Genomic DNA, 12,399 nt, shown 5'->3' with positions numbered 1-12,399 from the left:
AAGGTGCTGCTAGCTTGAGGAATTGCCAGCTGAGTCCAATTAAGCCCCTTGCTGAACTCTTAAGAGGAGGGAGGGAGGAGGTAGGAATTGCTATGCACCAATGGGCTGAAAGCTGAAACTTTACTGTCTAAGCAGGACAATAGTTTACTTAGATACTTAAAAGAGTAGGTCATAAATCCCAGCTGCATTCCACTGCTGTGAAGTAATGCTTTAATGTTGCAGCTGAAACATTGGCTGAAAAATGTCTCATTAATTTTGTACATTTAAAACAAAACTAAGAAACTTCCTCATCTCTGTTAATAAGCAGGGGGAAAAACCCAAGGGGTTTTTGTGTGCTGGGTGTTGAACCATTTCCTATGAACCCAAAACCGTCATGATATTTGATCTTGCAAGTCCTAGATTGACATTCTAACCATTAAACCACATCAGTTATCATAATTGTACTATCAGTATAGTCATCTGGTCTGCATGTTACCTTGAATCAGGGTTCTCTGTTGCCTGCATGACATTTGCAAGCCTGAGGAAGGTTGTAAGTTTGCATGTTTCCTTCTCCTCTCTCCTTGTGCTAGGCAGCAGGAAGGAAGAATACCCCATGTACATTCTGTTTTAAACTGCACTGTTGAACAAGTCAGCAAAAGAATCTAAGTATTATTCCTAGCTTCTTTAACAATCAGGGTTCAAATCATGACTCCCAGCATTTATGTAATCATATACCAGGCACTGGAGAAACTGAGAGAAAATAAATTACTATTCGATCTTCCAGCTGCATAGAAAACTGAGAAGGGTGAGTGTATGGCAGAAGTAGCATTTGAAATTGGGGTTTTGTAGCCACAATCTTTTAGCTTTGAAATCACACTGGCTCATTATTACATACTAATAATGTGTTACTATGAAAAGTGGTTTACTACAGTACGCTAATAAAGCTCCAGGTTTGAATTACTAAGATTGTATTCAGAGATGCAAGGATATTCTTTGGGGGGAAAAAATCACTTGCATGAGGAGAGAAGGCAGTAAATCTGGTGCCTGTCTTTCTGCTGCACTCTTAATTTACTGCTATAACAAGCAGTTTCCCAACAAGTGGAGCAAGCGAGTGGAAAAACAAGAATGGAGAGACATAGTAGCTACATCATATTTTGATGCCTCAAATAGTGTTTCTTGAAAACTTTATTCCTGAAAGCTTTATTTGGTGACCGACTTCTTGTTAAAAATGTGGTGTCATTTGTGTTTGCTTTTCCATACACTTAAAATTTGCTTTTCAATGATGAGGGTGAATTATTGTGCCCCCCTTTGGATATAACAGTGAAAGAAGAGATGCATTGTTTGTATTCCAGTCTCTGCCATAATATATAACATGTTTACAGCCTTGAACACTAAGAACTAAATGGGGAGGGGCACCCAGAAATCACTTCTAATATTGAACCAGTTTGGTCTAGTGGTTAAGGCTCCAGGCTAGAAACCAGGAGACTGGGAGTTCTAGTCCCACCTTAGGCGTGAAAGCCAGCTGGGTGACCCTGGGCCAGTCACTCTCTCTCAGCCCAACTCACCTCACAGGGTGGTTATTGTGGGGAAAATAGGAGGAAGGAGTATTAGGTATGTTCCCTGCCTTGAGTTATTTATAAAAAAATAATAAAGGCAGGATTAAAAAATCTTTAAAAAAAGATGCAAATGTACAAATTTCAATTTTTTGCTTGTTTTTTTCAGTGATTTCTTGTTGTTGATTTTGAAGGACATAATGTTACAAAGACCAGAGCTGCATGTTATACTAATGAGTGCTACTCTGAATACAGAAGCCTTTTCTCAGTACTTTAATTCCTGCCCTATCGTCAATATACCAGGTGAAAAGCAGCTTCTTTTATTATTAATTCTTTCACTGTTTTACCTTCTGCTGATTATACAGCAAATGTCTCCGCTGTAACGTTTTCTCTGCATTTGCAACATACTGTTTTGCTAGTAAAATGTTTAAACTGAGGAAACTATACCAGCCTTAAGAATTTGAAAGACATAGTAATAGTACTCCTAGTTTGGTGTAGTGGTTAAGGCATCAGGATAGAAACTGGGAGATGGTGAGTTCTAGACCTCCCTTAGGCACAAAGCCAGCTGGGTGACCTTGGACAAATCGCTTTCTCTCAGCCCTAGGAAGGAGGCAATGGCAAACCATTTCTGAAAAACCTTGCCCAGAAAACTGCAGAGACTTGTCCAGGCGGTCTCTGAGAATCAGACACAATTGAACAGATTAAAAAAAAAAGTCAGTATTGTTTTTGGCATTAGCCAGCACTAGGAAGCATCACTTACAGAGCATATAATTGCAAAAGACTTGCCTGTTATCTCCAACTTACTTGCAGTACATACTATTAGGCAAAACTAACTTAGCTTTGCAACTGATGTAATACTTCAAAAGATGGAAGAATTTGTTTCCAAGTCTTTGCAGTCACTCAGAAGCAAGTTGCAAATTCGAGATTATTCTGTAAAATGTTACTGACTACTGAACACATAGATTTTGCCTCCTTGCTTATCAGTGTTGATACCTATCATCTGCAAAAGTGTTGGGTCTCTTATATACTATAAGTGTCATGAGTAAGGACAATAAGTCATCTCAACTAAAGTCATTTCCAGAATGTTGATAGAGAAAACTAAAAATCAGACCAAGCAACCTTATATATTGATGCTTTTAATAAAAACACTATACCAAGCAGTTGCATTCCATTGAATAAAGCATGCTGCCAAAATACTCTACGTTTGTTCTCTTTTTAAATTCATAGAGGCATAGCTGTTGAGGTAAAAATGAATGACCAGGGAGCATGTCCAAACAGATCATTATAGGATAATATTTAATACTTGTATAAATATTTTCAAATGTACTCTTTTGTTCATATGCATTGGATGTAATCTTATCACCAATTAGTAGGGTCAGTCAAAAGTATTTGGATGATGTAGTATTAACCATTATGCAACCTCGAAGTGCAATAAGATAGCTGATGAAAACAAAGAGTTTGTTGAATTCTCAGGATATAAAATTAACCCTACAAAAAACAAAGATAATAACACTTATCCTAAGAAGAAAGTTTTGTGCAGAAGGAGTTGGGTTGCCAGTCAACAAAAGAAAAAAGTTTCAAAAGATTTAGAAAGGTTGAAAAATTTAAAACTCTCCTGGCTAGAATCAGTTGCAACTGTTAAAATGAATATATTACCTAAGATAATGTTTTTTTTATTTCAAATGGCACCAATTCCAGGAAAAGAAGTTTGACTAAATTTAAGCAGGAATGGCTTCCCTCTACATTACATGTCACACAATAAAGCAAACTCATATTTTCAGAGCAGTGTTTCTCAACCTTGGCCACCTGAAGATGTGTGGACTTCAACTCCCAGTATTCCTCAGCCAGCATGAGAAACAGTGTCTTAGAATATAGTTATAGAATATATAAGGGGGAAATATTTGATGTAAAGATAGTGACCAGTAGCAATTTTAATGTTTATAAATAATTGATGTAATTGCCAGTCAGGTACAATGGAAAGGAAGCTAGAACTTGAAATTGTTTTTACTGATTGTTTCTTAGTATTTATTTTTTTTTCTTTTTTTAATCCTGCCTTTATTGTTTTTATAAATAACTCAAGGTGGCGAACATACCTAATATTCCTTCCTCCTCCTATTTTCCCCACAAGAACAACCTTGTGAGGTGAGTTGGGCTGGGAGAGAGTGACTGGCCCAAGGTCACCCAGCCGGCTTTCATGCCTAAGGAGGGACTAGAACTCACAGCCTCCTGGTTTCTAGCCTGGAGCCTTAACCACTAGACTAAACTGGCTCTCTTTTTAATATAAGATCATGTGCATTCATTTTAGATAATTACTTTTTATTTTTATTATTTATTTATTTAGATATTTAAAATAATCTAATTTAGATAATGATAAATATTGGTGACATCAATGTAAATATTAATATTTAGAGTTTTGTAGTGATTTTCAATTATTCACAAGATGATACAATGAATCTAGTTTTATATATTCAATTAGTTATTTAATCAGTGAAATAATTATTTTAAATTTTATGACAATTGTACATTCTCTGTTTATTTACTGATATTTTATTTTCCATCCCAAAATACCCTTTTTCACTTTCTTCTTTTTTCTTTTATGTAGTAGTTTATTCCTTAAATGTTCTAAAATAATACTTTTTAAAAAACATTTTTATATGTCCCCCACATTGCAGTAAAGTTCAGGCCATGACTACACAAGCCTATGCTCCAAACATTTCGGAATAAAGCTGCCATTTCTTTGCCCTGCTTTGCACGTGTTTTTGCTCTATTTTTGATAAAGCAGTTTGTCTCTCTCTTTATTATTGTGTACATCTCTAGGAAGGACATTCCCTGTTGAACAGTTTTTTCTGGAAGATGCAATTGCAGTGACTGGGTAAGAGATCTCAAAAACAAATCTGGCGCCTAGCAATCCTTTTACATATTATAAGTTTCCATTCAGACTGAAAATACTGTTTCTTGGACTCCTCTGTCTTTGGATGGAATTATGGGACTAATTGTAAATTATACAGTTTAATCTCAGCTCATAATGTAGACAACACTACTGCACTGTATCAAAGAAGGATTTAAAATTAGAGTTGTATCAGAAACAATAATGCAGAGTATTACTAAAATCTACTACATTTCAAGAATCTGTCGGATTCATATACTTTATATCATTAAGAACTGACTACTAGGGAAAGCACAGTACAGTGTGTTTATGCTGAGGAAAGGCAGTATGTGCTTTCACTTGTTTTGGAACATGAGCATTAATATGCATAAGATGAGCATTAATGTGCATAAGAGCAGGAAGTGCACATTGAGTAAGAAAAAACTAGGGCGCCTGGAGTGGACTGCAGTCCCAGATTAATCACTGGATTAAAAGGGCCGTAACTTCCTGCCCACCCGCTTAGGAAGTCTGTTTGCTACCCCATTTTCCCAGGATCCAATTAAAAAGAACGAGTATCTAGTAATTGCAAAAATTGGAATATATGGCAAAATGTACAGGCACTAGCCTGTGTAATCCTTTTGTGAAAAAGAAGTCTGTCTCTTCCTTTTAGGGTATTTAACCTTTTATTGGTGATGTGAAAGATAGGGATAAGCACTGAGTGACCTGTCATCCACCTAATTTTTGACCAACTTTAATGGAGGAATTACTGTTTTCCAAATGAGATATCCAGAGTGTTAATAACACGTAGCAGTAGTGGCAGAAGTTCATGTTCTTTTTGGCCTGATGCTTGCAGATATCTCTTAAATTTATTCTTGTCAACCATATCTGAAATGAAACGAAGACTGTATTTGGCAGAGTGGATAGCGCTGTGCCTGAGCATGGCCTACATCAGTTTAGATCAGTGGTGGTTATTGCTGATGAGCAGGGGAGAGGGAGGAAGCTTTATGTTGCAGCTGTATTGACACTGCGAGTAAGTCCTACTGAGTAGAATAGTACTTTTCTTTTAAACAGGTATGTCTTGGATTGCACTATGAGGCTGCAGTTCTTATACAGAGCTACACTTAGCATTATTCAACTCAACAGAACAACTGTTAGAACAGCTAGAGTTAAAGTGAGAGCTGAAGCTAGATGGTGTTTGTGTTTTTATGTTTTTATGCAGAGGTTGATGTGGGCATTGTTATTGGTGTTATGATATGGATTTTTTTCAATCTAACCATTTATGTCCTAATCCTTGTTTTATATATACTGTAAGATGCCAAGAGTTGTTCTGATTGCAGTGGGATAGACAGACAGACAGACAGACTCTACACTTCTGAGTGAATAGATATAGGGTTGCCATATAATTTCTTTGCACTCATGATCAGAAAGAAAATTCAGGCATACAGATTGGGCAGATGAAAGGGATTTATTTTTAACTGAAATTATATACATTGATGTCAGTCTTCAGGAATTAGCTTCACTCCTCACTCTGTATAGTATAAATAAAATATAGGCCAAATGTAATGAATAAGTCAAGTTATACATAATACACTTGATAAGGTCACAAAGCAATCTTGTAACTGGAAAAGATGCTAAGTACTGCATTTATTTCCATTTTTCTTGAAACTCTGTTATTTTGTCTGCCAAATTTCCCCATCACCACATTTCCAGACCTTTCACATTTTTTACTGCACACAGGATGGATCTCCTTGAGTTCTGCATTTGGGGTCGGGTAAAGGCCTGGTGCACTCTGCTAGACCCACTGTCCAGCCTGGTCTTGAACTGAGCTCAGAGAGACAGTGTGGCCAAGAAACAAATGTGGCAGAGAGCCAAGGCCCCAAAAGGCCTCAAGGAACTTTGGGAAGCTTTGCCCAGTGCAATGAAATTCTGCTTCAACTATCCATTTATTACCCAGATGCTTTCCTTAAAGATGCTAAAATTTTGTTTTAAAAAAGCCAAATCTTAAGATACAGTGTTCTTTATCAAATTCTAAATGCTGATGTTTGTGCAGTAGGATTGCAAAATATATACACAGCCCTACCCTAAAGTGCTCTCTGGCCAATAGTCTAGTTTATCTGTAATTACACAGCATCATTCATGAAGTATACGCTTCTGAGTAGAACTGCTAACTGTTTGAAAAAGAAGGATAGCTTTTTTCCCATGGCTTCTCTCTCGGCATGCATTCAGGTATGTTTTGGAGCACAGCAGTCCGTATATGTGCAGAGTAAAACAAGCTACTGGCAAGACAGGAAGGTATGCAAGGACTGCTGCAGAAGAAGTGGAAGAGGATCTAAAGAATGCTGGCTTGGTGAAAACTACAGTCCAGGATTCAGTCCCAGACCAACAGCTGACTTTCCAGCAATTGCTGATGCGTTACAAAGGTAGTCTCTCTGATGAACGTGCTGTACCCATTGGTTTCCAAGAATTCCTCTGTATTAAAAATAATCTGTTTATTACCTGGAAGTTGTGCTGTAAGGCTATGAAAAAGCCTCTTGCGTATCTATCTGTTCTAAGACCTCTTTGTGCCAAGGTTTTCTGTTCTCTTTGGAATGTTTCAAGAGAGAGATTCCAAATCCTGGACATTGTCTTTCTCAAAATAAAGAATTGGTATGTGAATTCCAACTATGCAACTGGAAACACTGAATTATAGACAAAATGATTTCCCTTGGTATATGGGGTAGTGGTGAGCAGCTGTGAAATGTGTCCATCTTAATTCGTTTTTCACTGCTCTCTGGGTAGGAAGCAACATCAAACTTTTAAATTCAGTAAATGCGCAATCACTCAGTGGATAGAGAGGACATGGTACTGAATGAAATATGTACTTGGGAGAAATAGACAGGTAAGTGAACGAGCAATCTGGTATAAGGAATAGTAGAGCTCTGTGTATGTAGCTCAACAGTGTAATTCAGGTTAACTATTAGCATTAAAGATATCTCCAAGTGGAAATTGAAGATTTTATTTATTTTATTTGCCATGATTTGTATCCTAATACCCTAACTGAAATGTTTGTCATGTGAGATTTCAGGATAATGTAAAGGCTGTGTGAAAGGCAAAGTTTTGTATTGGAAAGGTTGAAAACAGATGTAACACCTTAAAGGTGACAAGGTGGCTTGAAAGACACTTTTGCTACATTGGAAACATACATCTGTTGAAAAACGTTGCAACTAGCTTTCTCTTCTTGTCAAGTTTGATATATCTGGTGGCTTGCATTTTTACTAATTAAATTAACTTTACTACATTTACCTGCTGGGACTATTTCTTCCTGTGCTTATGCATATTTCTTTTTTTCAGGGGTTAGCAAATCAGTATTGAAAACAATGGCAAACATGAATTTAAACAAAGTAAATCTTGAATTAATTGAAGCCTTACTTGAATGGATTGTCAGTGGCAAACATTCGTATCCACCAGGTAACTTAAAAACAGATCAACAACTGTGATCTGTTTTACAAGTTGATTAAACTGAATTGATTGTACCATAAACTCTGTTTCAGTCATACTGTAATCCTCTGAAGTTCTGCTCATTTCCTTTTTTTAATGGTAACTAGCTTCTTGGCATAAGGCTTTGAAGCATGATATTCCAAGACACATGCAAATAATAAAAATACGTTACAACTATCAGCACTATTTTTTTAAATTTGATTATTTCTATATTCATTCATGAGTTCAGCCTCTTCTAAGTTCCAGCATTTTAAATTTAATAGAAATAGGACAGTCTTATTATTGTGATGAGGAACTACATTTTTAGAGAGGGATTGCATTCAGACAACAATTTAAAGAAACAAGACCATTTTTACTTGCCCCTCCTCCTCCCCTTCTTCTTTCTCATACATAGCTTAATTGTTTTTTTGTTTCTGAGGTACTTTCTTTTTCATTTTTCCTTCCTCAAAATCAAATAAAAACCTTGTGGTTTGTTTAAATAAGGTATTAAAGGTTGTACACAAGAGAATAAGGGAGTGGAAGAGAGGAATTGAAAAAATACAATGTATTTGTATTTTACTAAAACATCATCTGGAGGGTAGTCTGAATTTAAATAAGGCTACCATATAATAGCCAGAGATTGGGTTCATGCAGTATGCTAAAGCAGGGCTTCTCAGACTGTGGATTGTGACCCCTGGGAAGCCAAGACCAACTTAAAGTGTGTGTGGAGGTGTCACAACATAATAATAATAATAATAATGTTTGCTTTATGGTTTAAAAAAGGGGGAAGTAAAATACATTAATCAAATAATGCAAAAAAGTAATAATAGAGGAAAACTCATGAACAGACCTTTAGGCCAAGTTCCAACTCAAAGCTTAGAATCATAGAATTGTAATCTTGGAAAGGGCCACAAAGGCCATCTATTCCAACCCCTTGTGGTGTGCAGGAAAGCCATCAGCTTCCTAACAGTGATTACAACTGAATAAAGTTTAGGTATCTTCATGGAGATACCTGTGCACCAATCCATTAACAGAATATATGTCCTCTATAGGATAACTCAAGCACCAAGTGAGGAGGGGCGCTTATTAGCTTGAAGTCTGTGATAGTACAGCACATGAATAACTATAGTGTCATCCAAGCATAAAAATAAATGCTTTGAAAAAGGAATATTAGTGTACCTTCCCTCTAACACCCTAGACCATAAGACTTTAAACCTTGCTAAGTTAAAAGCTCTCCTGTAAATAACAAAAAGAGTAAAAAAAAAAAAGGTATTTAAGTGTAAAGAGTCTATGGAAGTGGCCTCCATTATATGTAATAGTTTGAGGCCTTAAGTGGTCTTTGCAGATCCAAATCAAGGACTCCTTGATCATGCTGAATGTTTTTTGAGGGCCAATCTTGCTTGTTTAGATATTTATTTAATGCCATCTACAATTGGCTTTTAGTATATTTATAAACAATATAATAGAATGTCCCTGGTATAATAAATAAAAATGGTAATACAAGTAACACAATAAAACACCCATAATACACAGATAAAACAAAATGAAGGTAGGTAGTCAGCACTTAACATATAAACAAATATAGAACCTGTAAAATAGATGGCAGTACTTCAAGTTATCTCCAGAATAGTTTTGTTTTTAACAGACACTTTAAAAATTATTTTAAAACATTTTTAAAAGATTCAGAGGCAACATTTCATATAGGAAAACAACATTTATGGGTAGGTAGTCACTGATGTGCATGAAGCAATATATGTTATGGATCTGCAGGGGCAGTAAATAACATGTGCATGCGACACACATTCAAAAGGTGCAGAGCTTTGATCACCCCAACATGCTCTCCATTTTGACATCATTGACCACCCCACCTATTACCCCCAAGAATATATAAGGCATTGGTTGTATTTTTTTTTCAACATGGAAGTACTTTCTGCATTGGGAAAATGTAAAATATGAAGTAGCAGAGAGGATTCTGAGAAAAAAACATTGAGTACTTACATAAATATGGCAATGAAGGAAACAGAATAGCTCCTGATTTTTAAGAGAGCTTTATACTCATTTTACTATTTTACCAACTCACGTTTAGGTGCAGTACTGATATTTTTGCCAGGCCTAGCAGAAATCCAAGCATTATATAAGCAGTTGCAGTCTAATCCCCTGTTCAACAACCAACACAGCAAACGGTATGTCATGCCTTTTTTAAACCACTTTTTAAAAGGAAAAAAATAGAAACGATAGCTGTTCTCTGTTCTAGACTTCAGTTTCCATCAGCCACAGCCATCATGGTCGGTGATCAGGGTGGATAAGATTTAGCTGAAAATATCAGGCAGGCACAAAATTGAAGAAGTTGGTATATGTACAGTGCTACCTTTCATTTTTCTTTGGTTAAACTTAGAGGGCTCAGTCTCTCTGTGGATGCACCTATATAACATATGTGCTTCTCCATCTTGTTTCTGAAAGAGAAGGTTTCCCCAAGAGCATATTAAATATCATTGCTGGAGGTGCCATTTCCAAAATATTGTATTCTTAATGATGTTGTAGAGTATATGTATAATAAGGGCATCCTACCTATGGGTAAGACATAATTCTGATTGTGTGAAAAAGGTAATATAGAGATGGAACAAATGCTCACAAAAAAATCCTCCAAACCTGTTCTCTAATCTTTTCTCCTAGCTGTGTTGTGTATCTTCTCCATTCAACCCTTTCCAGTGAAGATCAGCAGTCTGTATTCCTCCAGCCTCCTCTTGGCATCACCAAAATCATCATATCTACAAACATTGCAGAAACTTCCATAACCATTAATGATGTGGTCTATGTGATTGACTCAGGAAAGATGAAGGAAAGAAGGTATTTAGAGAATCTGGGGGAAGAAGTGGATGAGAACCCAGGACAATAAACCATGCAGAAATGACCTGTTCATGCAGTACAAGTAGTCCTCGCTTAGCAACTACAATTGGCACCAGCAACTCTGTCACTAAGCACCGCAGTCGCTAAGCAGAAAATCATGTGACCATGACAGACTTATGTCACTTCCCATTTGGTTGTTAAGCAAACCACTGTGGTCATTAAGTGAAACATCACGTGACTGCGACTTAACAATTTTACTTCCATGTTCTCCATTAACTCTGCTTGTCACAAGCCAGGTGAGAAGCACACAAATTGCAGTCACATGGCCGCAGGATGCTGCAGCAGTCATAAATGCAAGGACTGGTTGCAAAGCTTTTTTTTTTAAATACTATAACTTTGGTCACTAAACAAGGCAGTCAGTAAGCAAGGACTACCTGTATTCACATTCTAGTTTTGGGAAACAGGATTTAGATTGCAAAAGTCAAGGTGATTCTGCAGTATCTGTTACATTCAGTATAGAGTTAAGGCTAGAAAGAGCACATGAACCTGAGGACCAGAAAGAGAGATTATGGAGCCACATAATGTCCATAACAGGTCTGCAGTTTTGACTCATCTTCAAAAGTTACTATTATGGTTCAGTGTGTATATATATCTATCAGTGGATCTGTCAACTTCAAATTCAATAAGGCTTTGTTTTCCTGCTTCCCCATCTCCTTTTTTTTTCTATTTGTTTTTTCTTTGACCCTAATTTTATTTGATGAACTATCCATCATAGTTGTTATTTCTGGTAAGATTTAACATTTTTACTTGATTTTCTTTCCTTGACATACTTTTTTCCTGTCTTTCTTGTACACATTTCAAAAGAAAAATGTGTAACATTTTAATTGATTGCCTACAATGTTTTATAAGGGTGCTGTGTTTTTTGCTGGCAAGGACTGTAAATCTTCAAGCAGTGATTTGTTTTTTAAAAAATGTATTTGTGAATAAGGATAAAGACTGTAAAACAATGGCCTGGTTCATATATCACCTTAAGCTATCATGTAATTTAACTTTGGCTTATTGTGTTGTGTGAACCTTTGTGGCTTGTTCCACAAACTACAAATCAAACCATAGTTTAGCAGAGGAGTTAAACAATTACCTAGAAGCCCCACACCTCCTCAGTGTTACACTTCCTAGCTCATGACCCATCTATTTTAATACTGCAAACACAATTCCATATTTTCATTCTGGTAGGTATGATCCAAGCAAGGTCATGGAAAGCCTGGAGGATTCCTACGTGTCCAAAGCCAATGCCTTGCAAAGGAAAGGACGAGCAGGCCGCGTAGCTTCTGGGGTTTGCTTTCACCTTTTTAGCAGCCATCATTATAATCATCATCTCTTAAAGCAGCAGTTGCCTGAGATACAGCGAGTGCCTTTGGAACAGCTTTGTCTCAGGTAAATCATTATTTTGCAAAATATTGCTGTATTTTCCAACTAAGCCTCAACACATTGTATTGGTTCCTCTTGTAGATACGAATCTTCTCCTTGTCTTCTCAGTTCCTTTTCCTCCTATTTCCTCCTAATCCTTCCTTCTATCCCCTAATGCAGTGTTTCTCAACCTTGGCCACTTTAAGATGTGTGGACTTCAACTCCCATGCTGGCTGAGGAATTCTGGAAATCGAAGTCCACACATCTTAAAGTGGCCAAGGTTGAGAAACA

The 12,399-nt window shown here is 36.7% G+C and overlaps 1 protein-coding gene across 2 annotated transcripts in view; it reads left to right on the top strand.

Moving 5' to 3' along the window:
• The window catches only part of DHX57 (DExH-box helicase 57), a 43,570-nt gene that overhangs the window by 19,770 nt on the left and 11,401 nt on the right, over nucleotides 1-12,399 (top strand). For both annotated transcript variants that reach the window (XM_063301978.1, XM_063301984.1), the window contains exons 9-15: nucleotides 1,702-1,835; nucleotides 4,350-4,404; nucleotides 6,625-6,818; nucleotides 7,729-7,845; nucleotides 9,941-10,037; nucleotides 10,528-10,701; nucleotides 11,935-12,135. In XM_063301978.1, coding sequence (XP_063158048.1) covers nucleotides 1,702-1,835; nucleotides 4,350-4,404; nucleotides 6,625-6,818; nucleotides 7,729-7,845; nucleotides 9,941-10,037; nucleotides 10,528-10,701; nucleotides 11,935-12,135 — 972 coding nt within the window. The remainder of the gene's footprint in view (nucleotides 1-1,701; nucleotides 1,836-4,349; nucleotides 4,405-6,624; nucleotides 6,819-7,728; nucleotides 7,846-9,940; nucleotides 10,038-10,527; nucleotides 10,702-11,934; nucleotides 12,136-12,399) is intronic.

Source organism: Candoia aspera, chromosome 1 (assembly GCF_035149785.1).
Source record: "Candoia aspera isolate rCanAsp1 chromosome 1, rCanAsp1.hap2, whole genome shotgun sequence".
NCBI classification, from domain to species: Eukaryota; Metazoa; Chordata; class Lepidosauria; order Squamata; family Boidae; genus Candoia; species Candoia aspera.
Note: the sequence above shows the minus strand (reverse complement) of the source record. Positions and strands in the feature narration are given on the sequence as shown.